General features: G+C 49.9%; 1 protein-coding gene across 1 annotated transcript; it reads left to right on the top strand.

Moving 5' to 3' along the window:
- On the top strand, window positions 1-27,453 carry NAPRT (nicotinate phosphoribosyltransferase). Its single transcript, XM_056854622.1, has 13 exons — window positions 1-181; window positions 6,433-6,560; window positions 8,118-8,200; window positions 9,187-9,317; window positions 10,441-10,556; window positions 11,409-11,602; window positions 14,293-14,433; window positions 15,062-15,146; window positions 15,842-15,922; window positions 17,850-17,952; window positions 21,573-21,730; window positions 23,109-23,216; window positions 27,394-27,453. The coding sequence occupies exons 1-13, from the start codon at window positions 28-30 to the stop codon at window positions 27,451-27,453; spliced, it is 1,542 nt and encodes a 513-aa protein (XP_056710600.1). The 5' UTR covers window positions 1-27.
- The last annotated feature ends 335 nt before the right edge of the window (window positions 27,454-27,788 follow it).

Raw genomic sequence — 27,788 nt, 5'->3', positions numbered from 1 at the left:
CTGCTGACCGACCTGTACCAGTTCACCATGGCCTACGGCTACTGGCGCGCGGGGCGGCAGGGCGAGGCGGCCGAGTTCGAGCTCTTCTTCCGCCGCTGCCCCTTCCAGGGCGGCTTCGCCGTGGCCGCCGGGCTGGCCCAGGTGCTCGCCTTCCTGCGCGCCTTCCGCTTCGCCCCGACAGGTACCGTAGGCTCGGCGCGCCCCCAGCCGCCCCGAGGCGCAGCCTTAGGAGAGCAGGCTTTGGGGAGGGGAGGGACAGCAACGCCATAGAGTCCGATGGCCCACGTGGCCTTTTTCTCCCCGGGAACGGATCTCTGTCGGCTGGAGATCAGTTGTAATAGCAGGAGATCTCCAGCTAGGTCCTGGAGGTTGGCAACCCAACAGATAGCCCAGGAAGAGTGACTAGGGTCGCCACCGATGGGAGATTTTTGGGGTGGAGCCTTAGGAGAGCAGGGTTTGGGGAGGGGAGGGACATCAATGCCATAGAGTCCGATGGCCCACATGGCCTTTTTCTCCCCGGGAACGGATCTCTATTGGCAACCCAACAGATAGCCCAGGAAGAGTGACTAGGGTTGCCACCGATGGGAGATTTTTGGGGTGGAGCCTTAGGAGAGCAGGCTTTGGGGAGGGGAGGGACATCAACGCCATAGAGTCCAATGGCCCACGCGGCCTTTTCCTCCCCGGGAACGGATCTCTATCGGCTGGAGATCAGTTGTAATAGCATCTCCAGCTAGGAGCTGGAGGTTGGCAACCCTACAGATAGCCCAGGAAGAGTGACTAGGGTTGCCACCGATGGGAGATTTCTCCTCCCGGGGAACGGATCTCTATCGGCTGGACATCAGTCGTAATAGCAGGAGATCTCCAGCTAGGACTTGGAGGTTGGCAACCCAACAGATAGCCCAGGAAGAGTGACTAGGGTCGCCACCGATGGGAGATTTTTGGGGTGGAGCCTTAGGAGAGCAGGGTTTGGGGAGGGGAGGGACATCAACGCCATAGAGTCCAATGGCCCACGCGGCCTTTTCCTCCCGGGGAACTGATCTCTATCGGCTGGAGATCAGTCGTAATAGCAGGAGATCTCCAGCTAGGACCTGGCTGTTGGCAACCCTACAGATAGCCCAGGAAGAGTGACTAGGGTTGCCACCGATGGGAGATTTTTGGGGTGGAGCCTTAGGAGAGCAGGGTTTGGGGAGGGGAGGGACATCAACGCCATAGAGTCCAATGGCCCACGCGGCCTTTTCCTCCCGGGGAACTGATCTCTATCGGCTGGAGATCAGTCGTAATAGCAGGAGATCTCCAGCTAGGACCTGGCTGTTGGCAACCCTACAGATAGCCCAGGAAGAGTGACTAGGGTTGCCACCGATGGGAGATTTTTGGGGTGGAGCCTTAGGAGAGCAGGGTTTGGGGAGGGGAGGGACATCAATGCCATAGAGTCCAATGGCCCACGCGGCCTTTTTCTCCCCGGGAACGGATCTCTATCGGCTGGAGATCAGTCGTAATAGCAGGAGATCTCCAGCTAGGACTTGGAGGTTGGGAACCCAACAGATAGCCCAGGAAGAGTGACTAGGGTCGCCACCGATGGGAGATTTTTGGGGTGGAGCCTTAAGAGAGCAGGGTTTTGGGGAGGGGAGAGACATCAATGCCATAGAGTCCAATGGCCCACGCGGCTTTTTTCTCCCGGGGAACGGATCTCTATCGGCTGGAGATCAGTCGTAATAGCAGGAGATCTCCAGCTAGGACCTGGAGGTTGGCAACTGTACTTGGCCCCGGCACGACTGGGGCAAGGGGAGAGGGGGGGAGGCTCAGGTCAGACCCCCGCTTCGCTCCGTGGGTGTCCTTGGGCTTTCCCTTGAGCCTTCCTCGCGGGGTGGTTGGGAGGGTGGAATGGAGAGGGGGGTGGGCCATGTGCGCTCCCAGTGGCTTCTTGGAGGAAGAATGGGGGGGAGGGCGGGTCGGGACAAACATCCCGGTCCCGAAGTCAGCTGGAGAGACCCTAAAAGCAGCCTCATGCTGCATTCAGATGCTAATGCAGCCCCTGGGGGTGAAGGGGAGGCCAGAAAAAAGCCATAGAATTATAGAGTTGGAAGGACCCACCAGGGTCATCTAGTCCAACCCCCCTGCACAAGGCAGGAAATTCACAACTACCTCCCCCCCACACCCCCAGTGACCCCTACTCCATGCCCAGAAGATGGCCAAGGTGCACTCCCTCTGGTCAAGTCGCAAATGACTTATGGCGACCCCCTCAAGGAGTTTTCAAGGCAAGAGAGGAGCAGAGGTGGTTGGCCCTTGCCTGCTTCTGCGTAGTGATCCTGGGCTTTCTCAGTGGTCTTCCATCCAAGAACTAACCAGGACCCATCCTGCTTAGCTTCTGAGATCTGAGGAGATCAGGCTAGTCTGGGCCAAGTTTACTACAAGCAGGCAAACACATGCAGCAGCCTTCTACTGAATCAGACCCTCGGACCATCCAAGTCAGCATTGTCTACTCAGACCGCGAGTGCCTCTCCAGGGTCTCCGGCAGAGGTCTTGCACATCACCTACTTGCCTGGTCCCCGAGTGCCTCTCCAGGGTCTCCGGCAGAGGTCTTGCACATCACCTACTTGCCTGGTCCCTTCAACTGGAGATGCTGGGGATTGAACCCGGGACCTTCTGTATGCCAAGCAGATGCTCTGCCACTGAGCTACGGCCCTTCCCCATAGGCTGCAAAGCCCATCAACCAAGCCAGCACTGGAGCAAGGCCAGCCAGCATAGCTCATGGCCGCTATAGTCATTGCCAGGCTGCCCCCTCCTCACAAGGTTGTTGTTCCCAGCAGTCTGTTTCCCTCTTCCTCTCCTTCCACCCAGCTCCGTAGTTTTGTCTTCTCAGCTGTAGCTTCCCTGTGACGGCGTTTTAGAAAATAAACCAACTTTTCCTCTTGATTTCGCTTCCTGTTTTCCACAATTTTTTCCTTCCTTCATTTTGTGCTCTTCCTTTCATTATATGCCTTCATTTCTCTCTCCCTCTTTCTAATTACCCCTTCCCTTATTTGCCGGGCTTGGTCTCAACACCTGCTCAGAAATAAGTGGGTTTTTCCCCTCTGTTTTTTTTTACCTCTTCCTAGTTGTGGTAGCTCAGAGACTTGTCTTGCAAAAGCTATGCTCATGAACTGTCTGCTAACAGATGATTACCATGACACAAGATTTTTGACTGCACTTGGGAGCCGCACCTTTCCTTTTATATCTCCACAAAGCCTAGAGGCTTTTTTTTAAGAAAGAAAGGTGGGAACTGGCACATAGTTTCAGTAGATTATTCTAATATAATAATGAGCTAGCTATTCCTTTGTAAAAAAACAAAAAAAAGCCATCTAGAGAAAGGAGAGGAAGATAGCATGGGGGGGCAATGCTGAGGCAAGGAAAGTGTGGGGAAAACAGTTGTGTGGACAGCTACACAGAGAATTGTGGGGTTACCGCATTATGTATTCCCAGGGATGTATTAAGAGTTTGAAAATGTTATTAAAAAAATCGCTTTAAAAGGGTTTTTGGATGCCACGGCTAAAAAATCGTTGGAAGACGTCTTCACAGCTAAAGGGGCCAAGCAAAGTGCGAACAGTATTTTTTATAACAGTTTCAAACTCTTAATACATCGGTGGGAATACATAATGCGGTAACCCTTTGTTCAGAAGTCGCCATGGCAATGCCCAATGCAATGTTACGACCCTGAAAAACAGCAGTTTCACCAAAACTAAAAGATTTGGTCAGAGTCCAACACTGTGAAGGCAGGCAGCCAGGGCACAGAGTCCGGAGTGACCGGCTTTCGCTTTCAGAAATGATCCTGGTTCTTGTGTCTCTACATTTCCCCCTTGTTTTGCTGTTTTCAAGCGGCGTTGACATTTTCTAAGCAGCAGATTGCATGCTCGGAGGAGAATGGAAGTTTCCACAGCCTAGTTTGGGGCTGTTGCGGAGCATTTTTTCCCCAGACTGGAATCGCTCTGTCCCGGGCAGCTCTTTTCTGATGGCTTCATGTTGGCAGCTTTCCATGCTGATGTTGGATTATGCAACTGAACTGGTCGGAGGCTTTCTGTACATTTCCACAACTGGCAAGAGACACATTGTAAAGACCCTGGGGTTTAACATGGCGGGGACAACACCAAGAGGAGGTCCCCTGGCTCTCCCTGCGCATTTCCGCACGTTTTGCCCGCTGGCTAAAAAGCATCCAGAAAACTGGCAAAATGCACGGGGAGAGTGAAATGATCTCTGATGGTCAGGAAATGCATGCATAATCAAAACAAAGCCCTGAAGAAGTTGGGGGGATGACCACGAGGGAAGGAGCCTTGTATAAAAGGCCTAGGTCTTGCTGGGTAAGATCCTTCAGTGTAAGGATGTGTCACTGGCCACCAAGATTAAGTTAATTCATGCCATCGTATTCCCTATTACTATGTATGGGTGTGAAAGCTGGACATTGAAGAAAGCTGATAGGAAGAAAGTAGATTCTTTTGAAATGTGGTGTTGGAGGAAAGTTGACGGATACCGTGGACTGCCAAAAAAACTAATCAGTGGGTTCTAGATCAAATCAAGCCTGAACTAACCCTAGAAGCTAAAATGACTAAACTGAGGCTGTCGTATTTTGGTCACATTCTGAGAAGACCAGAGTCACTGGAAAAGACATTCACGCTAGGAAAAGTTGAGGGCAGCAGGAAAAGAGGAAGACCCAGCAAGAGATGGATGGACTCAATAAAGGAAAGCACAGCCCTCAATTTGCAAGACCTGAGCAAAGCTGTCAAAGATAGGACAAGTTGGAGGACATTGATTCATAGGGTCGCCATGAGTCGGAAGCAACTTGACGGCACTTAACACACCCACCCAAATGTACAATAAAAGCACTTTATGTATATTTTGTAGTGTTCTCAACCTTCCCTGTGTATATACTGTGTGCCAAAATAGGCTTAGGGCCCTGTTTGGGTGTGGATCCCTGAACGCGGGGAGTGACCCTGAAGTGTGCAGGAAAAGGGTTGGATTGCTGGTGTGTTCCCTCGCCTCCCTCAACACAAACTAGAGCAAAGGCCTCATGTGCAGAGGCAGCAGAGGGTTGCCTCAGAACCGTTGGCAGCAGTCGCCAATGGGCAGGTGCGAGCCAACATGGTGTAGTGCTTAAGAGCGGTGGTTTGGAGTGGTGGACTCTGATCTGGAGAACCAGGTTTGATTCCCCACTCTTCCACGAGAGCGGCGGCGCTAATCTGGTTAACTGGATTTGTTTCCCCACTCCTCCACATGAAGCCAGCTGGGTGACCTTGGGCTAGTCACACTCTCCCAGCCCCACCTACCTCACAGGGTGTCTGTTGTGGGGAGGGGAAGGTGATTCTCCCTTAAGTGGTAGAGAAAGTCGGCATATAAAAACCCACTCTTCTCTGCTGCTGGGCCTATGGCTGGGCTGGGTTTCAGCCGCTGGCCTCCTGCACTTGCATCCTTGAAGTGACAAGGTCTGCCCTCCCAGGAATCTGGTGGCCCAGTGGAGATCGTTGTGGGTTGCATCATCTCCCAGGTGCAGGTTGTTGTTGCCAGAGAAGAGCTCTGCATCTTTTTGCAGTGTAAGGATTGCATGGCAACTGGAAGAAGTGCATCTGAACCTGCCTTTGGCTGAATCAGATAATTGGTCCATTGAGGTCAGTCTTAGACTGGCAGCGGCTCTCCAGGGTCTCAGGCTGAGGTCTTTCACATCACCTACTTGCCTGATCCTTTTAACTGGAGATGCTGGGGATTGAACCTGGGACCTTCTGTGTGCCAAGCAGAGACTCTTCCACAGAGCCACTGGCCCCCTGGGTGTAAGATCTCACATCTACAGGACAAAATAGAGAAAGGCTTTCCCACTCTGCTCCAGAGCCCTCGCAGGGGACAAAGTGAAACAATTTGTCCTCCAGACCTCGGTACAAAACGTGACAACCTCAGCTTGTTCCCCCAAACACAAAATAAAGCCGAGCAGAGTTTTGGCTACAGATGGTATGATAGGTATTCTTGGTTTGAGAACTCGGCTTTGAGTGACAGAGCTTTTTGTTTCCCTTGCAGGAAATTTACAGAGAAAAGAAGGTTGTAGTTATAGTTTCAGGTTTGAGTAACTGGAAGAAAGGCGCCCACGCTTCTTTAATTCTGCAAACTATGTAAAACCGTTGTTTGGGAGGGCATTTTTATAAAGCTAGTACAGAACTGGATTGTAGTCTATGCCACAGTGTCTGCTACGTATTTTGTGTTTGTTGTGTGTTCTGTCATGCTCTTAAGAAGGTAAAGGTCCCCTGTGCAAGCACCAGGTCATTCTTGACCCATGGGGTGAGGATGGAAGGCTTTTACAGCATTGTTTTTATTTTTTTGTAATTGCATTGTCTGCATCGCTTTAAAAACAACCACCACTTTTCTTGCTCCCCTCCCTTCTCATTCCTGTGGTTTTGAATTCTGAATTCTTCCTTTCAGATATTGAGTATCTGGAGTCAGTCCTTCCCATTACCACGGAGAAAGCTTTCTTTGATTACTTGCGTGTTGTGGATGCATCTGAAGTCTCCGTCTCATCGGTACCAGAGGGCTCGGTGGTCTTCTCCAGGGTGGGTAAAGCAAGGAGACTTTTGGCATGCCTGGGAACCAGTTCCAAGTATTTTGTCACCCCTTTGCTTCCACTTGTATGGCCACTGGCCGAATCCGAATCTAGTAGCACATGAGAACACACACACCCTCAACGGGGTAAATAATGCCTCCTTGGACCATTTTGGATCACAGAAAACAGCGCAAGGAGGAAGGCTGAAGCCTCTTCCACCACCACCACCCATTTTAAGAACTTAAGAAAGGCCCTGCTGGATCAGACCAAGGTCCATCAAGTCCAGTAGTGGCCAACCAGGTGCCTCTATGAAGCCCACAAACAGGAAGATTGCAGCAGCATTATCCTGCCTGTGTTCCAATAGGCCTGCTCCTCTGATCCTGGAGAGAATAGGTACGCATCATAATATCCATTTTGACTAGTAGCCATGGATAGCCCTCTTCTCCATGAACATGTCCACTCCCCTCTTCAAGCCTTCCAAGTTGGCAGCCATCACCACATCCTGGGGCAGGGAGTTCACAATTGAACTATGTGTTGTATGAAGAAATACTTTTATCAGTTTTGACTCTCTCACCCTCCAGCTTCAACAGATGACCCCGCGTTCTAGTATTATGAGAGAGGGAGAAAAGCTTCTCCCTGTCCACTCTCTCCACACCATGCATAATTTTATAGACCTCTATCATGTCTTCCCCTAACCACCTTCTTTCCAAGCTTAACCGCCTTCTTTCCACAATCCTGATCCGAATTGGTTCACTGCAGCATTGGGGAAATTAGTTCCAGGCAGCTAGCATCTGACTGAGAGGAATGAGAGTCCGTTTTGGGGGGCGGGGTAGACCCAACTCTGAAAATAACAGCGTGTCTCTTTTAGCCCTTAGTTTGCTTGGCCAAAGAACAAACTGGCCCCGCTAGCAATTTGGGGTTGAAAGAGGGTGGGATGCTCACATGGGGATCTCCAGCTGCCCTGAACCATTGTATGCAAAGCATGTGACACCGTAGATAACTTCCCTGAGTAAGTGAAAAAAGAAAAGAAAAGAAACCATCAGGCTCAGCAACTTTCTCCGGCATCAAAGTGTTCATCCAGAAGCTGTTTTTCTATCTTAACATCTGGTGGTCCTTTTGAGCTCCGCTTTAAGGAACGTTCTGGCTAAAGGCACAACTTCTGAGAAACTGAAGCGGGACTCTCAATTAAAAAAAAATCCTGCTGCCTTGAGTGAGGCGGTTTGGTTGTGCGATGTGAGAGCAGGCGTGGTGTAGTGGTTAAGAGCAGTGGTTTGGAGCGGTGGACTCTGGTTTGGAGAACCGGGTTTGATTCCCCGCGCCTCCACATGAGCAGCGGAGGCTAACCTGGTGACCTGGATTTGTGTCCCCACTCCTGCACACGAATCCAGCTGCGTGACCTTGGGCTAGTCACACTCTCTCAGCTCCGCCTACCTCACAGGGGGTCTGTTGTGGGGAGGGGAAGGGAAGGTGATTGTAAGCCGGTTTGATTCTTTCTTGAGTGGTAGAGAAATTCGGCACATAAAAACCATCTCTTCTTCATCATCATCTTGTCCCTGTCTCCCTGCAGGTGCCGATATTGCAAGTCAAGGGCCCTTTGCTAGTGGTGCAGCTTGTAGAGACCACCTTGCTGTGTTTGGTGAACTACGCCAGGTAAGAACTAGCTGAAGAACCCAGATCTGCAGAGCAGCTTGTGGGGTGGGGATGCCTGTGTGCTGCAGAATTCCCCTCGATGCTTCCCCTGGAGGCTCTCCTGCAAGTTACCAAATTTCTACACATTTCTCACTGCCATGGATGACAACGCAACACAAATATAAGCTGTTTGCATGTGCACAGTGTTCTCTGTCTGCAGAGGCTTGTCATCCAATGCATCGTGTATTGTCTTGTGGTGTAGTGGTTAGAGGGTCACTCTAGGATCTGGGAGACCCAGGTTTGAATCCCCCCTCCCCCCCGGCCATAGAACCTTGCGCCATTCACATGTTTTCAGCCTAACCTACTTTACGGGATTGTTGTGAAGATAAAGTGGAAGAGAGGAAAACAATCGAAGCCACTTTGGGACCTCATTGGTGAGAAAGGTGGGATATAAATGGAATTAGAGTCCGCCGCTCATGTGGAGGAGTGGGGAATCAAACCCAGTTCTCCAGATCAGAGTCCACCGCTCTTAACCACTACACCACACCTGCAAGGAAGTGGTTATTGATTTTTAAAAGTCAGCAGTGATGAAGCATTGTAATATTCTATCTGGGTCCTTTGTCCTCAAGGGTATACCTGTATAGCAGACCCCCCCCCCCACACAACAACAACAACGTTGTGGCCCAGAGTTCATGTCTTAAACTGAATGGGTCACAGACCACCAAGACCCTATTTCCCGTAAGCTGAAAGTTCAGTTCTGGTTGCGCATGGCCTTGATCCCCAATGCATTTGGGATGAACAAAGCTGTCCTGTAGCAAGGAGGGGTTTCCCCTGGGGAAAAATGACCCCCAAATGGGTTGAGGGCACTAAAATGCATTTTTAAAAAAGAAAAGCAACCACCCCAGCCTCCACCGTGTCCTTGGTTGCCTCCTAGGTTAGAGAAGGGACAGGTTCCAGGATAAAGCCACACAAGTGGTTAATGTTCAACCTGTCTTTTTCTTTTGCAGTCTTGTTGCGACGAATGCAGCCAGGTTCCGGCTCACTGCGGGCCCAGACAAGAAGCTCATGGAGATGGGCCTGCGTCGGGCCCAGGGGCCGGATGGGGGCCTCTCTGCTTCCAAGTATTCCTATATGGGTGGTAGGTCAGCCCTCTTTCTCCACATAGGGTTGGCAGGTTCCCACCAAGTTGGGGTATGAGTACCTGAGAGATGATGCCTGGCTGGGGGGAGGAGCCTGGTGGGAAGGGGTGAAGCCTCATGGTTCCCAATGGGTGAGGGGGCAGATGATAGCTATGCATAGGAGCTCAGGGTAGAGCCTGTTGGAAATGGAGACCGAGCGAAAGTTCACAAACCGAGCAGTCAGGATGGGGGTCTGCCCCCCTTGATTCTGGGTTTGTACCCTGAGACTTCAATCTTCCCCTGCAGACCCTGAGAAGGCAGCTCAAGCCCTAAAACATCAGGTCAAACCCTGCAACCCAGCAACCGTGTCTGCATACAATTTTCAAATGGGACGGATTTTGTTCCATGCAAATAGGTGTTAGCAGAGCATTCCACTAGGTGGGGGCCACAACAGAGATGGCACGTGTAAAGGCAGCTAGAATCAAAGAATCATAGAGTTGGAAGGGACCTGCAGGGTCATCTAGTCTAACCCCCTACACAATGCAGGAAATTCACAGATACCTCCCTCCCCCATACCCCCAGTGACCCCTACTCCATGCCTAGAAGATGCCAAAAAAATAAAACTACCCTCCAGGATCCCTGGCCAAATCTGGCTTGTAAGAAAAACATGGCCAAATGCAGATGTTTAAACAGTCAGGTTGATTGATACAGAGGTGACCATCTCTCTTGACAATTTTTCCTGAATGCACCTCTCTGGACAACCGAGTTCCAGGGTTCTGAGAGGAAGAGAATGAGGGACCCACAGTACGTGTTCGTAGGGCAGTGCACATTGTTCTGGTGTAGTGGTTAAGAGCAGTAGCTTGGAGCCATGGATTCTGATCTGGAGAACCGGGTATGATTCCCCACTCCTCCACATGAGTGGCGGAGGCTAATCTGGTGAACTGGATTTGTTTCCCCATTTCTCCACATGAAGCCAGCTGGGTGACCTTGGTCCAGTCACAACTCTCTCAGCCCCACCTACCTCACAGGGTGTCTGTTGTGGGGAGGGGAGGGAAGGTGATTGTAAGCCGGTTTGATTCTTCCTTAAGTGGTAGAGAAAGTCAGCATATAAAAACCAACACCTTCTTCCTCTCTCTCTTCCAGGTTTCGACTTTACCAGCAACGTCTTAGCAGGGAAACTCTACGGGATTCCTGTGCGGGGAACCGTGGCCCATTCCTATGTGTCTTCCTTCACCTCGCTGGCGGAGGTGAACCCACGGGTTAGTGCTGGGGGGGAGACAGGTTGCAGGGAGAAGACGATGACGAAGAGTTGGTTTTTATATGCCAACTTTCTCTACCACTTAAGGGAGACTCAAACCGGCTTACAATCTCCTTCCCTTCCTCTTCCCACCACATACCTTGTGAAGTATGACTGAGAGACTGAGAGAGCTTGGAGAGAACTGTGACTGGCCCAAGGTCACAGACCAGGCTTCATGTGGAGGAGTGGGAAATCAAACCCAGTTCTCCAGATTAGAGTCTGCCACTCTTAACCACTATACCACGTTGGCTCTCAGAGAGGAGAGCCCCCTGGGATAGAGACCGAGCCCCACAAAGGGGCCCTGTCGCCAGGAAGGTGACCACCCACCTTGCCTGCAGCAGTGGGAGGTGTTTGCAAACAAGGGTGCTCTGCAGGTCTTATGGGGGTGGTGGAATATATGAGAGGGGAACGTTCCTTCCCATATGAAAGGCCCAAGCCATGAAAGCTTTACAGCTCAGTGGCAGCACCTTGAATTATGCCCACAAACTAATTTGTTGAGGGCTAGTGTTCCCTAGGATACCCCCACCACAACATATTCATATTAAAATTTTGGCCACTATGTTGCAGACTAGTTCCTGTTTCCGGACAGTCTTCAAGGAAAGTCACACATGTATTGCAGTGCAGTAGCCCAGTCCAGATGTGAGGGCATGGGTAAATGAGACAAGGACGTAATTGTCAAAAAAAAAAAGGATGCAGCCAGTACACCAACTGGTCTTGGTGGGAAGAGTCTGGAGATTATTCTGTTTAGGATTCAATCCCGGATTCCAGGATGGTGGCAGAGGCGGCCAGGTGATCTCTCCTTTGATCCCCTCAGGTTCTGCAGCCCCTGTGTGGCGGGGAGCCGGTGGACTTCCCTTCCCGAGTGGAGGCTTGGCTCAGCAAGGTTTGCCAGTTGCTCCAAGCCCCCCTGGAGCGAGTGAACCGTGGGGAGCGGGCAGCCTTCGTGTCCTACGCCATCACCTTCCCGCACAACTTCCAAGGCCTCGTGGACACCTACTGCGTCATGAGGTAAGGCGACTGCAGGACTGTGGTTTTGGGGTTGCGCCGGAAAGCCTTTCAAGGCAGATCCCCCTGACCTCGCCAGGAAGTTCTCCTGCACAAGCTGAATGGCGCCTCCTTGAGAGCCAGCGTGGTGTAGTGGTTAAGAGCGGTGGGTTGGATTCCCCACTCCTCCACATGAGCAGAGGACTCTAATCTGGAGAACTGGATTCAATTCCCCACTCCTCCTCATGAGTGGTGGACTCTAACCTGGAGAACCAGGTTGGCTTCCCCGCTCCTCCACATGAGCCACAGACTCTAATCTGGAGAGCCAGGTTGGATTCCCCACTCCTCCACATGAGCCATAGACTCTAACCTGGAGAACCAGGTTGGCTTCCCTGCTCCTCCACATGAGCCACAGACTCTAATCTGGAGAACCAGGTTGGCTTCCCCACTCCTCCACATGAGCCATAGACTCTAATCTGGAGAACCAGGTTGGCTTCCCCACTCCTCCACATGAGCCATAGACTCTAATCTGGAGAGCCAGGTTGGATTCCCCACTCCTCCACATGAGCCATAGACTCTAACCTGGAGAACCAGGTTGGCTTCCCTGCTCCTCCACATGAGCCACAGACTCTAATCTGGAGAGCCAGGTTGGATTCCCCACTCCTCCACATGAGCCATAGACTCTAACCTGGAGAACCAGGTTGGCTTCCCTGCTCCTCCACATGAGCCACAGACTCTAATCTGGAGAACTGGATTCAATTCCCCACTCCTCCTCATGAGTGGTGGACTCTAACCTGGAGAACCAGGTTGGCTTCCCCGCTCCTCCACATGAGCCACAGACTCTAATCTGGAGAGCCAGGTTGGATTCCCCACTCCTCCACATGAGCCATAGACTCTAACCTGGAGAACCAGGTTGGCTTCCCTGCTCCTCCACATGAGCCACAGACTCTAATCTGGAGAACCAGGTTGGCTTCCCCACTCCTCCACATGAGCCATAGACTCTAATCTGGAGAACCAGGTTGGCTTCCCCACTCCTCCACATGAGCCATAGACTCTAATCTGGAGAGCCAGGTTGGATTCCCCACTCCTCCACATGAGCCATAGACTCTAACCTGGAGAACCAGGTTGGCTTCCCTGCTCCTCCACATGAGCCACAGACTCTAATCTGGAGAACCAGGTTGGCTTCCCCACTCCTCCACATGAGCCATAGACTCTAATCTGGAGAACCAGGTTGGCTTCCCCACTCCTCCACATGAGCCATAGACTCTAATCTGGAGAGCCAGGTTGGATTCCCCACTCCTCCACATGAGCCATAGACTCTAATCTGGAGAACCAGGTTGGCTTCCCTGCTCCTCCACATGAGCCACAGACTCTAATCTGGAGAACCAGGTTGGCTTCCCCACTCCTCCACATGAGCCATAGACTCTAATCTGGAGAGCCAGGTTGGATTCCCCACTCCTCCACATGAGCCATAGACTCTAACCTGGAGAACCAGGTTGGCTTCCCTGCTCCTCCACATGAGCCACAGACTCTAATCTGGAGAACCAGGTTGGCTTCCCCACTCCTCCACATGAGCCATAGACTCTAACCTGGAGAACCAGGTTGGCTTCCCTGCTCCTCCACATGAGCCACAGACTCTAATCTGGAGAACCAGGTTGGCTTCCCCACTCCTCCACATGAGCCACAGACTCTAATCTGGAGAACCAGGTTGGCTTCCCTGCTCCTCCACATGAGCCACAGACTCTAATCTGGAGAGCCAGGTTGGATTCCCCACTCCTCCACATGAGTGGAGGACTCTAATTACCACCATATTGGGAATTGCTTCCCTGGAATCCACTTTGATTTCCACCTTGTGGGCCATTAATAGGGTTGCCAACCTCCAGGTGGTGGAAAAATCCTTGCGGAAAATATATATCTCAACACGCAGCCACTGCACAATTTCTTTTATACTTCAAAGCTTCTATTCTATAGACTCACAATTTATAATTTATACCCCCAATAAATGAACACACCAAATATGAGAATGTAACCACAAAACGTGTGTACAAACCAATCACGCAGCTTACTCCAGAGCTTCTATGTTGCTGTTAACTCCTGCTTGTCCAGCAAACGCTGATGAGATGTGTATTGCTCACAGAGGAATAGTTGTTCCTTCTGACAAAGTTCACCAGGCGCAGTTGCACCGAATTGCTACGGTCAGCTGATCAGACCGGCGCAGCGAGTGGACCTTGGAAGCGGCACGGCAGACTGCGGCAGCCGATAAGAAAATCAGCATTGTTCCAAATCCTTGGCGTTTACTGGTTGATAATTGCAACAATTGTACACACGTTTTGTGGTTACATTCTCATATTTGGTGTGTTCATTTATTGGTGGTATAAATTATAAATTGTGAGTCTACAGAATAGAAGCTTTGAAATATAAAAGAAATTGTGCAGTGGCTTCGTGTTGAGATATATATTTCCCGCAAGGATTTTTCCACATTAATTAATCAACACACCCTTATCTAATTGAACCTCCAGGTGGTGGCTGGAGATCTCCCACTATTACAACTGATCTCCAGGTGGTAGAGATCAATTCCCCTGGGGAAAAAATGGCCCCTTTGGCAATTGGACTCTATGGCATTGAAGGCCCTCCCCTCTCTAAACCCCGCCCTCCTCAGGCTCCGCCCCCAAATCTCAACGAATGCCGTCTGATGGTGCTTTTGCTCTCTGCAGAAGTGGCATTCCAAACTTCTGCGCCGTAGCCCTGGCGCTGAACGAGCTGGGATACCGCGCCATTGGCGTACGCCTGGACAGCGGGGACCTGGCCCGGCAGTCGGTGGAAATCCGGCAGGTGTTTCGGACCTGCAGTGCACAGTGAGTCCGGGGCTGCTGTTGCTGGAAGCGCCCCAGATTTGATAGGGGAGGGGGGGGCATATGAAATATTTCATTCATTCACAACCCTTGCTTCCAGAGGTCATGGGAAACATGCCCCTCTTTTGGGGGGAGAATTGTCTGTTCTGATGGCAGCGATTCTCGAGGGTCTCTCATCGTAAGTGTCTCCAGCACCTGTGGGCATGAGGCCTTTACCTGAGTCATGGCTCATTCTGGCTCCCCTCTCCTTGTGTGCAAATACCTTCCCATTCCACAAAGGCGTGCATTTCGCCCTTGGAATTCAATGATACCAAAAAGTATTGTCGAAGGCTTTCACGGTCAGAGTTCATCGGTTCTTGTAGGTTATTCGGGTTGTGTGGACCAGAGGGACACAACCCGGATAACCTACAAGAACCGATACCAAAAAGCTTTTGAAGGCTCGAATAATCCGTTCCACAGCTCAGATGCCAAAGGCCCCTGCCCCTGCAGGGGTCTCAGGTAGCAGATGCTGGGGAAGGAATACCCATCTTTTCTAGAGACCCTAGAGAGTGTTTGCTAGGCAGAATTGGGGTAGAACAAGAAGGTATAAGATGGCTTCTGATCTTGAAGTTTTTGATGGTTTTCTATCCAGCTTTCAGGTCCCCTGGTTTGAGCGCGTCCCCATTGCGGTGAGCAACGATGTGAGCGAATGGAGCCTCGAGGAGTTGGTGCAGGAGGTGAGGACAGCTTCTGCTTGGTTGTGGGAGGGGGCAGAGCGGGGAGGGGGCAGAGCAAGCCGGGGCGGGGGAGGCAGGAGGTTTGTAGGTCACTGTCGGCATGTCCTGAGCTATTGGAGCAACTAATCTTTGGCATGCGGCAATTTAAGTGTTCAATGCACGTTGCATGTCAAGGTTATTAATATGGTCGACTGACCAATCACATGCCAACACATCAAAATTTCCAGACACAATAGTTTTGCACCGCAGAATCACAGACTGCCCGTACATATAAAGGTGTAAGGTCAATAAAAGCAACCCCTGGTTGAAATTGTCACATTAAAATTGATAACATTGTAAAATGTGCATTGCGTGCATTATCCCAGTAATCCTGGCAAACAGCCCTGTGAGGCAGATCAGGAATATTTAGCTTGCTGGATTGCCTATGGCTGGGCTGGGCGGCGACGTCCTCCTGTGTTACGCCAGCTCTGCCGAGGCTGGCAGAGGTGTTTAAAGCACACTGGGTCTGGAGTTTCACAAGCAGACATTCCTGATTGAGGAGAGAGGGCGACCCATTGTGAAAAGGACCCTGCTGTCCATCTCGTAAAAACCTCAGAAGAGCCCTGCTGGATCAGACCAAAGAGGGTCCATCGAGTCCAGCATCCTGTCTCACACAGAGGCCAACCAATCCCTCATCCTCGGCTCTGTCCCACCAGGGAAATGAAATCGACATGATCGGCGTGGGGACTCACCTGGTGACATGTCCATTGCAGCCTTCCCTGGGCTGCGTCTACAAGGTAAGCGCTTCTTCCCTGGGACCCCGTGGGCGGGAGACGGAGGTCGATCCTGGATCGCTTTAGATCTGCAGAGCAGCAAGGAGTTCTGTGATACCTAAAGATACACCGATGTGTTGGCAGTGGGAGCTTTGTGGAGCCAGAGACCACAGTCGTGGTCAGATCCATCTCACTGAGGGTGCAAGACATATATTGTCTTTGTCTTCTGAAATAAGATCATAGAATCATCGAGTTTGAAGGGACCACCAGGGTCATGTAGTCCAACCCCCTGCACAATGCAGGAAATTCACAACTACCTTCCCCCCACACACCCCCAGTGACCCCCTACTCCATGCCCAGAGGAAGGCAACAAACCCCTCCCCCCAGGATCCCTGGCCAATCTGGCCTGGAGGAAAATTGCTTCCTGACCCCAAAGTGGCAATTGGTAGTACCCTGGGCATGTAAGAAAGGGCCACAAGAGCCAAGCACTGACGCATCCCTTCCTGCCCTCCCTCTCATGATCTGCCTAAGTTCACAATTGATGAATTGATTCTATAAAGGAAGCCACAGCTCTCAGTCTGCAAGACCAGAGCAAGGCTGTTAATGATAGAACATTTTGGAAGACATTAATTTGTAGAGTCGACATAAATTGGAAGCAACTTGACCGCACTTAACACACACACACACACACACACTAAAATGCAAGAAGCAGATACTTTAAAAATGGGTGTGTGTGTATGTTCTCTGGAATCAATTTTGGATTCCATGGCACAAAAACCTCTTGAGGATTGAACACATGAAGCTGCCTTAAGCTGAATCAGACCCTTGGTCCATCAAAGTCAGTATTGTCTACTCAGACTGGCAGCGGTTCTCCGGGGTCTCAGGCACATCACCTACTTGCCTAGTCCCTAACTGAAGATGCCAAGATTGAACCTGGGAGCTTCTGCATGCCAAGCAGATGCTCTACAAGCTGAGCCACGGCCCCTCCTCTGGCTATCTGTTTTGGGAGGCAAGCAGGGAAAAAAGGGAAAATCAAGTTTCTGGGCCTTGTGGTCTTGATTTCTTTCCTCTGTGTTTTTTTACAAAGACATATGCAAGATCTTCTAATTATTGGTTTTCTGCTGGCCAAGGGGAAGGGGCACCGTGCCCATCACTATCTATATGTTGGGTATATGAATTGGACAGGATGCCAGAATGGGCTGAGACACTGTGTGTATGTGTGTATGTGGAGAGAGCCAGCATGGTGTAGTGGTTAAGAGTGGTGGTTTAGAGCAGTGGACTCTGATCTGGAGAACCGGGTTTGATACCCCACTCCTCCACATGAGTGGCGGAGGCTAATCTGGTGAACCGGGTTGGTTTCCCCACTCCCACACATGAAGCCAGCTGGGTGGCCTTGGGCTAGTCACAGCTCTCTCTCAGCCCTGCCTACCTCACAGGGTGTCTGTTGTGGGGAGGGGGAGGGAAGGTGATTGTAAGCTGGTTTGAGTCTTCCTTAAGTGGTAGAGAAAGTTGGCATAGAAAAATCAACTCCTCCTCCTCCTACATGTCAGGAATCAGATCTGTTAAAGCAACATATGCCGTCCCTTAAGCCATAGCCTTATTGATGGGTTGTAAAGGCAGTGGGGCTCTCAGACTTCAGCTGGCAGAGGTTTAGTCTGTGATTTCTAAGCAGTAGCTTCCTGCGCTCCCCACCCCCCTCTCCTGGGGAACCAGAACCTTGCTTTTTAAAAACCAAACGTTTTAAGAACCATTTTTGTCTTCTAAATCATATGCTGTGTTAGCAGACTCTGACTTTCCCCACCATTGTGCCTGTATATCGTCCCACCTTGGGAGCAGCGTGCTCTGCCTGATGCTGCAGCACATCCCTGGTTTGTCTGCCTGGCTCATTGCTCCCGCCAGGTGCCCCAGGCAAAAGCTGGGTTGGTTTAATTGCCCGTCCTTCCTTCCCTAGCTGGTGAACGTCAACGGCTGCCCACGACTGAAGGTGACCGAAGACGAAGAGAAGACCACTATTCCGGGAAGCAAAGTGGTTTACAGGCTCTGGGATGACGCTGGTGAGCATGGCGTGTTCGTAGCTATTCACGAGGGGAGGGGCTCAGTGGCAGAGTCCCCGTTCTGCAAGCAGAAGACCCCCCCCCCAGGTCACTTCCTGGCAATGCCAGTGACACCTTCCTCTCCTTGGAGAGAGACTAACAGTCAAGACAGGTATGGAGCTTTGAATACCTGTGCTGGGGGGCAACATCGGGGGAAGGCCTCGGCTCTCTGCCCTGCTGTTGGCCCTCCAGAGGAACTGGTTGGCCACTGTGAGACGGGATTCTGGACTGGATGGACCACTGCTCTGATCCAGCAGGGCTCTTCTGATGTTCTGGTGACCAGCCTAGCTCAGCACAAAGCAGTTTTAAGAACATAAGAAAGGCCCTGCTAGATCAGACCAAGGTCCATCAAGTCCAGCAGTCTGTTCACACAGTGGCCAACCAGGTGCCTCTAGGAAGCCCACAAACAAGAGGACTGCAGCAGCACCATCCTGCCTGTGTTCCACCGCACCCGATATAATAGGCATGCTCCTCTGATACCGGAGAGAATAAGTATGCATCGTGACTAGTATTCATTTTGACTAGTAGCCATGGATCTTCCATGAACATGTCCACTCCCCTCTTATTTTTTCATGCAGGCCACTCCCTCTGTTCCTGTACCCCAGTTCGGTTACACTTAGTTAGGAGAAGAATTTGGTGCTGGTCACGGTTTGTATGTCTTGTGATGGGAGTAGTCTCTAGAATATAATTAATTTGGCAATCCTCTGTTGGTAGGCTGATACCAGGATGAACATAGGGAACTGTTTCCTTTTTAATTGTCCGAAGCTGCAAGACTGATTGTAAGGTCCCGTTTTAGGTGGAGGCAGATTTGGCTGCTTTTTCATTTGCCCTCCCCCGACCCAGTAGTTAGAGAAAATAAATTTGTTTAAATGCACAGAGACACAAGTCTGGGATGGCTGTGGAGGAGTTTGCTGGACTGGGATTTTTTTCCAAACCATGCTCATGAGCCACTGACTTGATTAAGTTTTCCTACAGTTGGGTAAAGTTCACTGCACTGCCCGTTCTCCTCCTCCCAGCGTGAATGCTCCAGGCTCTTGGGGATTGGTGTGCTGCTAAAAGCCCAAAAGTTACTAAGCAACACAGCTCAGAGCCCGGGAGCATGCAAACTGGGATCAGGCCAAGGGCCGTTTGTCCCATCGTCTAGATGCTTCTGGAAGCTCGCCAAGTCTCAGGCTGACGGCTTTGTCCTGTGGTTTGTCTCTAGCACCAAGTGGGCAGAGATACACTGCCATGGAACAAGGCGGTTCCATTTAGCTGTGATCGCTGTGCATAGAGCTGCCCTGCAAATTTGTCCTAATCTTTTTTTTTTTAAGCATTCTTGGGCTCTTCTGCAGAATGCATGCAACTAACTCCATGTGACATATTGGGGGAAAACAACTTTTTGGAGAGAAAGAGTTGGAGCAGAGAAGTTGCAGGGGTAGTTTGTTTGCCCTTTCCCTCCATTGCCCCTTTTCTCCTGACCCCCCTCCCACACTGCATTTCCTCTCACAAAGTCTTAGGTGCATATATACCCCTGCAAATGTACATCAGAACTCCCCCACCCCGGTGGAAAGGTTACTTTTCTTCTCCAAATCTCTCCTCCTTAGCTGCTTTTCCTTACTAGATGCAGCAGCCTCGATTTTGTTACGTGCATTTGTATGTTAACATTGCAGTTGGATGCTAAACTGGGGATCATATCTTGTGGCGGTGAATTTCATCAGCTAAGTATGCACGTTGTGGAGAATTTATTTGAGGCATTCAGGTGCTGCCACATGAGTGAAACTGGACAGCATTTTGCATTTTCAGTGAGGTGGTTACTGAGGAACAAGGACTTCATGTCCTACCAACTATGTCCTGCCAACTTGGAAGGCTTTAAGAGGGGAGTGGGCATGTTCATGGAGGAGAGGGCTATCCATGGCTACTAGTCAAAATAGCTACTAGTCATGATGCATACCTGTTCTCTCCAGGATCAGAGGAGCATGCCTATTATATCAGGTGCCGTGGAGCACAGGCAGGATGGTGCTGCTGCAGTTGATTTGATTGTGGGCTTCCTGGAGGCACCTGGTTGGCCCCTGTGTGAACAGACTGCTGGCCTTGATGGGCCCGGGTCTGATCCAGCAGGGCTTGCCTTATGTTCTTACTGCCACCTAAAACTTATTTCATACTACCTGTGTGCCAGGGGCTGTGCCGTATGTAAAGGTGACATGGCCTCTGCCCAAGACAAGAACGCAGTGCCAACTGAGGCACAGACTGAGAGATATGTCATGGGCTTTGGGCAGAGACTGGAAGGCTGGAGGAGTGACCTCCAAAAGGAGGCTTAGTTTTTCCTAGGAAAGCCTCGGCATAGGAGCCGAAACTGGAAGTGTGGTGGAAGAGGGGCTAGATGGACATATGGAGTCGGGGCTGCTTTCCCAGGCAGGCGGGCATCCAGGAAGAAGATGCAGCAGACCCTGAAATAGGATTTGTGGAGAGTATAGCAGAAGGGCGAAAAGGAACGGCGGCTGGGCTGAATGGCCAGAGTTGTAAGCTGCTGTAAGAGAAGAACTTTTCATAAAAATAGTAACACTTTTCAGACCACCGTAAAAGTACTAAAGGAAAAACCACGGAAAGCCTGGGGCTGATGGATTGATTTTTGCCACACTGGCTCTTTCTCTGTATGCATTCATACCATTTTAATGAAAAAACAGCACCTCTATGTTACTGGAAATAATCCAACTAGTAAATATACATAGGCTGACCACGGTGATAAACAATGTGTTAAATTGTAATATCAAATTTTAAACAAATCATCCTTAACAATTGCTGGAAATGAATGAGTCCTATATAAACTCAGAAGTGAGTTCACAAATTCACGGGTATGTATACAGCATTCAATAACTATGGTTACATCGATTGGTAATAAATTATACAGATAGTATGAAGTCCTTGAAGACTCAAAGGCAAAGGATGCTCAAGATGAAAAACGGCCTTCTAGAAGAAATCTTCTGTTTTGTCTTGAGTATCCTATTATGGATCAATGCTAAGGACTTGGACTGATCGTAAGCTGAGAGCTACATGGGAATATGCTGCATATGAATGCTAGGAGACGAAAAGGAAACTGATGAAGTCAAAGACGAAACGGAAGATTTCTTCTAGAAGATCATTTTTCATCTTGAGAATCCTTTGCCTTTGAGTTTTCAAGGACTTCATACTATCTGTATAATTTATTACCAGTTGATGTAACCATAGTTATTGAATGCTGTATACATACCTGTGAATTTGCGAGCTCACTTCTGAGTTTATATAGGACTCATTCATTTCCAGCAATTGTTAAGGATGATTTGTTTAAAATTTGATATTACAGTTTAACAACATTGTTGTTCATACCATTTTAGGCGCTTATGTTGGAAACACCCTTTCTGCCTTCTCTAATATCCACACAATTGATAAGTATGTTGTTGTTTTCCGGCTTTGGGGACCAGGAAATTCCTGATGGCCTTGATGAGCACCTTCCCAGATTATACAGAACTGCCTGTGTGGAGAGCCGCTGGGATGCAGCAGGGCTTCTCTAACCGCCTCATGCTTTCTTTGAACGTGGTTCATGATCGTTTTCCTACCAACAGGATTCCCGTGTATGGACCTCATGGCTCTGGAAGAAGAGTCTCCTCCAAAGGCCGGGAAGGAAGTCGAGTTCTGGCTGCTAGGAAGAACCAAGGAAACTGGAAAGATTACTCCCACCGCTGTGGAAATCCTACACCGTCTGTACCTCAAAGATGGGCAGGTGGGAAAGAAAATGGCTTTTGTCCACTGTTTTCCTCTCTCCCTTAGCCCCCGATTGCCTTTTGGCTACTTTGCACTGCAATATCTTGGTACTTATTTTTAGCTTTCAGTAATAAACCAGCTAACATTTAGAAGTCTATTGCTATGGGGACCACATCTGGCCACTCGGTTTGCACTTCAGTCCACAGCTGGGCCTTGTGTGATGGAATGCCCCCCCCCACAAAACATCAACTCTGTGCCTAGAAACATAGCATGTGAGGTAGGCCAGATGCCATCTCGCAGATGTGCTAGTTTTCTGTAAGCGGGGAATGGTTTTGCATGGAGGTGCATTCAGTCACATGAGACTCTCTCTGCATTTGAAGTGGTGCCATCACAGGTTTTACTCCTCACATAGGCTGTTTGTGAGAAGGAGATGGGATATCTATGTTTCAGGGAAGTAACTAGCTACCAATTGATCACAGCAGTGCAGGCTCTGCATTGAAGGAACACATGTCTGTTGCAATGTAATAGAAGAAAGGCATTGCTGGTAGTGAGAGGAGGAAAGAGGCAGAAGCTAGAAAGAGGGCCACTTGGGAAAGGCTTGGTTGGGGGCTTTTTATGGCTTGTAGGCCACATTAAATCGTCTTACACTGAGTTAGACCATCAGTCCATCACAGTCAATACTGCCCATTCAAACTGGCAGCAGCTCTCCATGGTCTCAGGCGGAGGTCTTTCCCATCACCTACTGCCTGGTCCTTTTAACTGGAGATGCTGAGGATTGAACCTGGGACCGTCTGCGTGCTAAGATGCTCTACCACTGAGTGCAGCCCCTCCCCAACACATGAAGTTGCCTTCTACTGAATCACCACAGGTCCATCAAGGTCAGTGTTGTCTACTCAGACTGGCGGTAACTCTCCAGGGCTTCAGGCACAGGTCTTTCACATCACTTCATAACTGATCCTTTTAGCGGGAGATGCTGGGGATTGAACCTGAGATTTTTTGTGTGCCAAGCAGGTGCTCTGCCACTGAGCCACTAAGGTAAAGCAGCAGGTTACATCTCTCAGGAGCAGGCTACATTGCCTCCAGATGCTAATGGTTAGCTTTAAAAGGAGTAGACATATTCCTAGACGATAGCCATGATGGCTAAGTAGAACCTCCATCTTCAGAGACAGTATATTTGGATATCGGATGCTGGGAAGGGACCAAGAGTGGGGAGAAGGCTGTCGCCATCATGACCTTGTGGGCTTCCCAGGAGACTCTGGCTGGACACAGGATATTGACCTCCATGAGCCACTGGACTGATCCAGCAAGACGCTTTGGGTTCTGCTCTTGTGCTCCAGAACAACCTCTCAGGTCCCTGCAGTTGTGAAAGTGTTTCCTTCTCCTCCTTCCCCACCAAGGTTTGTCAGGCCTTGCCCAGCCTCGAGGAGATCAAGAAGCACGCCCAGGCCTCCTTGAGCAAGCTCAACCCTGCCCATAAGAGGCTACAAGATCCAGAGGCCTACCAGGTACGATGCGCATGCTGGTTCTCTTAAATATGGGTGGATTATGCCCAGTCTGCTCCCTGGTTTAGGACTTGGCTACCTGTGAGAGGCAGCGTGGTGTAGTGGTTAAGAGCAGCAGACTCTGATCTGGAGAAGTGGGTTGGTTTCCCCACTCCTCCACATGAGCTGTGGACTCTAATCTGGAGAGCCGGGTTTGATTCCCCACTCCTCTACATGAAGCTTGCCGGGTGACTTTGGGCTACTCACAGTTCTCTCAGAAATATCTCAGCCCCACTTAACCCACCACGTGTCCACTGGCTTACCTTGCCTCATGACTGAACCAGTCTGGGATGCTGCAGACGTCTGCTGTTGGCTACTTTCTCTGTGGGTCTCCTCTGTGGAAAGACTCAGTGCTCCACGTAGGAGGCCGGCTGCTCTCTATTTGCATGCCCCTTCTGTGCATCGGATGTTTCTCCTGCAAATCTGGCATCCTGGACTGTTTGTTCTTATCCCACCAAACACCCGGGGTGGGGGTGGGGCACAGGAACAGCCCAGTGGAGATATTCACCACCTCCCAAGTTCATGCTAAGATCCTTCTGGATGCAAGAGGAAGGTCTGTGCAGACACTGAGAAGAGGCAAACTAAAACCTGAGCATTTCTTGTGTGCTTAGGAAAATCCAAGATCCGTATTATTATTTTCTGTGCCACTTTTCCACTCAGGTCAGAGACCTCAAGGCAGCAAACATACAAACATGTCAAACCTTCACCCACTGGCATAAGACAATGATAGAGGGAGACAGACAAATCTCCCTGGAGAAGGCATTCCCAAGTTTTGGCACCGCGACCCAGAAGGCCCTTTCTCAGGTTGCCACCCATTTAGCCTCAGATGATGGGGGCACCTGAAGCTGGGCCTGCAAAGATGACTGGGATGGACACATAGTTAAACTTGCAGAACTCCCTGCCCCAGGATGTGGTGACGGCTGCCAACTTGGAAGGCTTTAAGAGGGGAGTGGACATGTTCATGGAGGAGAGGGCTACTCATGGCTACTAGTCAAAAATGGACACTAGTCATGATGCATATCTATCCTCTCCAGGATCAGAGAAGCATGCCTATTCTATTAGGTGCTTTGGAACACAGGCAGGATAATGATGCTGCAGTCGTCTTGTTTGGGGGCTTCCTAGAGTCACCTGGTTGGCCACTGTGTGAACAGACTGCTGGCCTTGATGGGCCTGGGTCTGACCCAGCAGGCCTTTTCTTATGTAGGATAGGGCTATCCATGGCTACTAGTCAAAATGAATACTAGTCATGATGCATGCCTATTCTCTCCAAGATCAGAGGAGCAGGCCTATTCTATGAGGTACTGTGGAACACAGGCAGGAGAATGCTGCTGCAGTCGTCTTGTTTGTGGGCTTCCTAGAGGCACCTGGTTGGCCACTGTGTGAACAGACTGCTGGACCTGATGGGCCTGGGTCTGATCCAGCACGGCCTTTCTTAGGTTCTTAGACGGCATCGTCCATTCCATCCTGTTCCTTCCCAGAGATGGCTGCAGTGCCAGACGACCCTTTTTGTGGCCACTCAGATGCAATATCAGGTGGGGTGGGAGGAGATCAGTCATGCCAAGGGACAATTCTAGGCTGCCTTTGCCCTGCTTATGGGTAAACATAAAAGGAATAAGAAATAATCGTGATATTCTCGTGGGGGTCTGCTATCGACCGCCAAACCAGGCAGAGGACTTGGATGGGACGCTCCTAGACCAGATCACAAAGTTCTCAAAGAGACGGGACATGGTGGTCATGGGAGATTTTAATTACCTGGATATCTGTTGGAAGTCCAACGCTGCTAAAAATGCAAGATCTTGTCTTGCTGACAACTTCCTATTCCAGAAGGTGGACAGGGAAACAAGGGGGTCTGCTATCTTAGACTTGATTCTCACCAACAGGGAAGAACTGGTCGATGAGGTTAAAGTAGTAGGCACCCTGGGTAGTAGTGACCACGTACTCTTAGAATTTACAATCTTGGGGAGAGGAAAACCTGTACGTGGTCAGACATGTTGGTTGGACTTCAAAAGAGCAAATTTTAACAAACTTAAACTTATGCTAGGTAGAATCCCATGGTCAGAAATACTTAAGGAGAAGGGAGTTCAAGAAGGGTGGGCATTTCTTAAAAATAAAGTACTGAAGGCGCAATCCCAAACCATTCCTATGAGAAGGAAAAATGGGAGGAGCCTAAAGAGGCCAGGGTGGCTCCATAAACAGCTTTTTAAAGAGCTGAGAAATAAAAAAGACTCATTTAGGAAGTGCACAAACACCTGGTTTCTTTAAATGAAACAAAAATCCTCTGGGCCAGATGAATTGCACCCAAGGGTACTCAAAGAACTTGCAGATGTAATTTCGGAACCTCTGTCCATTATTTTTGAAAAGTCTTGGCAAACAGGTGAGGTGCCAGAAGATTGGAGGCAGGCAAATGTTGTCCCCATCTTCAAGAAGGGGGAAAAGGAGGATCCGGGTAACTACCGACCCATTAGCTTGACTTCTATACCAGGAAAAGTGTTCGAACAAATCATCAAACAGTCCGTCCTTGAGCATTTGGAAAGGATGGATCTGATCACTAAGAGCCAGCATGGGTTTCTCAAGAATAATTCATGTCAGACTAATCTTATCTCCTTTTTTGAGAAAGTTACTACCTTGCTGGATCAGGGGAATGCTGTAGACATAGTTTATCTAGATTTCAGTAAGGCTTTTGATAAGGTTCCACATAGTATTCTAGTTGACAAATTGGGAAAATGTGGGTTAGATCCTATTATTGTTAGATGGATCTTCAACTGGTTGACAGATCATACCCAAAGAGTGCTAGTTAATGGTTCCTCGTCCACTTGGAGAGAAGTGACTAGTGGAGTTCCTCAGGGATCTGTGCTGGGCCCTGTGTTGTTCAACATCTTTATAAATGATTTGGATGAAGGAATAGAGGGGATGCTTATTACATTTGCAGATGATACTAAATTGGGAGGGGTAGCAAATACGGTAGAAGACAGAGCCAAGATGCAGGATGATCTTGACAGGCTGGAGAAATGGGCTAGAACTAATAAAATGCACTTCAACAAAGACAAATGTAACGTTCTGCATTTAGGTAGGAAAAATCAAATGCATAATTATAGGATGGGGGAGACTTGTTTGAGCAGTAGTGTGTGTGTGAAAAGGATCTTGGGGTCTTAGCAGACCAAACACTGAACATGAGTCAGCAGTGTGATGCTGTAACTAAAAAAGCAAATGCAGTCTTGGGCTGCATCAACAGAAGTAAAGTGTCCAGATCACGCGAAGTGATGGTATCGCTTTACTCTGCTCTGGTTAGACCTCAACTAGAGTACTGTGTTCAGTTTTGGGCACCACAATTTAAAAAAGATGTAGACAAGCTGGAACGTGTCCAGAGAAGGGCAACAAAGATGGTGAGGGGTCTGGAGACCAAGTCCTATGAGGAAAGGTTGAAGGAGCTGGTTAATTATGTTTAGCCTGAAGAGGAGAAGACTGAGAGGGGATATGATAACCATGTTCAAGTACTTGAAGGGCTGTCATATAGAGGAGGGTGCCAGTTGTTTTCTGTTGCCCCAGAAGGTCGGACCAGAACCAACGGGTCGAAATTAAATCAAAAGAGTTTCCGTCTAGACATTAGGAAGAATTTTCTAACAGTTAGAGCGGTTCCTCAGTGGAACAGGCTTCCTCGGGAGGTGGTAAGCTCTCCTTCCCTGGAGGTTTTTAAGAAGAGGTTAGATGGCCATCTGTCAGCAATGCTGATTCTGTGACCTTAGGCAGATGATGAGAGGGAGGGCATCTTGGCCATCTTCTGGTCACTAGTGGTGTGGAGGGGGGAGGTAGTTGTGAATTTCCTGCATTGTGCAGGGGGTTGGACTTGATGGCCCTGGTGGTCCCTTCCAACTCTATGATTCTATGCTCTGGAGCAGGAGAAAAAGGGAGGGAGGCTGACCAGTCAGAAGCCCCAAGGGGGCAAGGGGGAATCTGTCTTCTAGAAGACTGGGTCGCTGTCTGCTTTGACTGGTGGATGGTTCCCAGCCGTTTCTGGAGATCTTTTTAATTGGATCCGCCGGGGATGGAACCAGGGACTTGCCGTGTGTATTCTAACACTGAGCTGTGGTCCTCTCAGCCTGCCCTCCTTTGCTTCTCACCTGTTCCCTCCTTCCCATCTCAGGTCACCGTGACGCAGAAGCTCCACGCACTTTTTACTGACCTTCAGCGAGATAGCCAGTGATCCTGCCGGTCGTCCTTTCCACAAAGACCAGGAGCAAGCAGCAGCTCGGGACCAAACGCTGAGCGGAGCCACACCTTGTACAAACGCCCATCCTTTCTGCACCTTCTCTTACTTTATTTGAAGAACTTAATGCCCTTTTTTAAATCTCAGTTTCCCAGATGCTTTGCCCTGTAGACGCCAGAGCAGCGATACTCAGCCGCTTGGCAGCCACACATGGCTCTCTGGTGTACCACCTTTGGCTCTTTTGAGCGCCGTTCCCTGATGTGGCACTCACCCCATGTTCCAGGAAAATGGGCAACACCATTGCTCAGTAGGGCTTGTGGCTGGCAAGGGGT

Source organism: Euleptes europaea, chromosome 8, assembly GCF_029931775.1.
Source record: "Euleptes europaea isolate rEulEur1 chromosome 8, rEulEur1.hap1, whole genome shotgun sequence".
In the NCBI taxonomy this organism is placed as follows: Eukaryota; Metazoa; Chordata; class Lepidosauria; order Squamata; family Sphaerodactylidae; genus Euleptes; species Euleptes europaea.
This window is presented reverse-complemented; position numbering and strand designations above follow the sequence as displayed.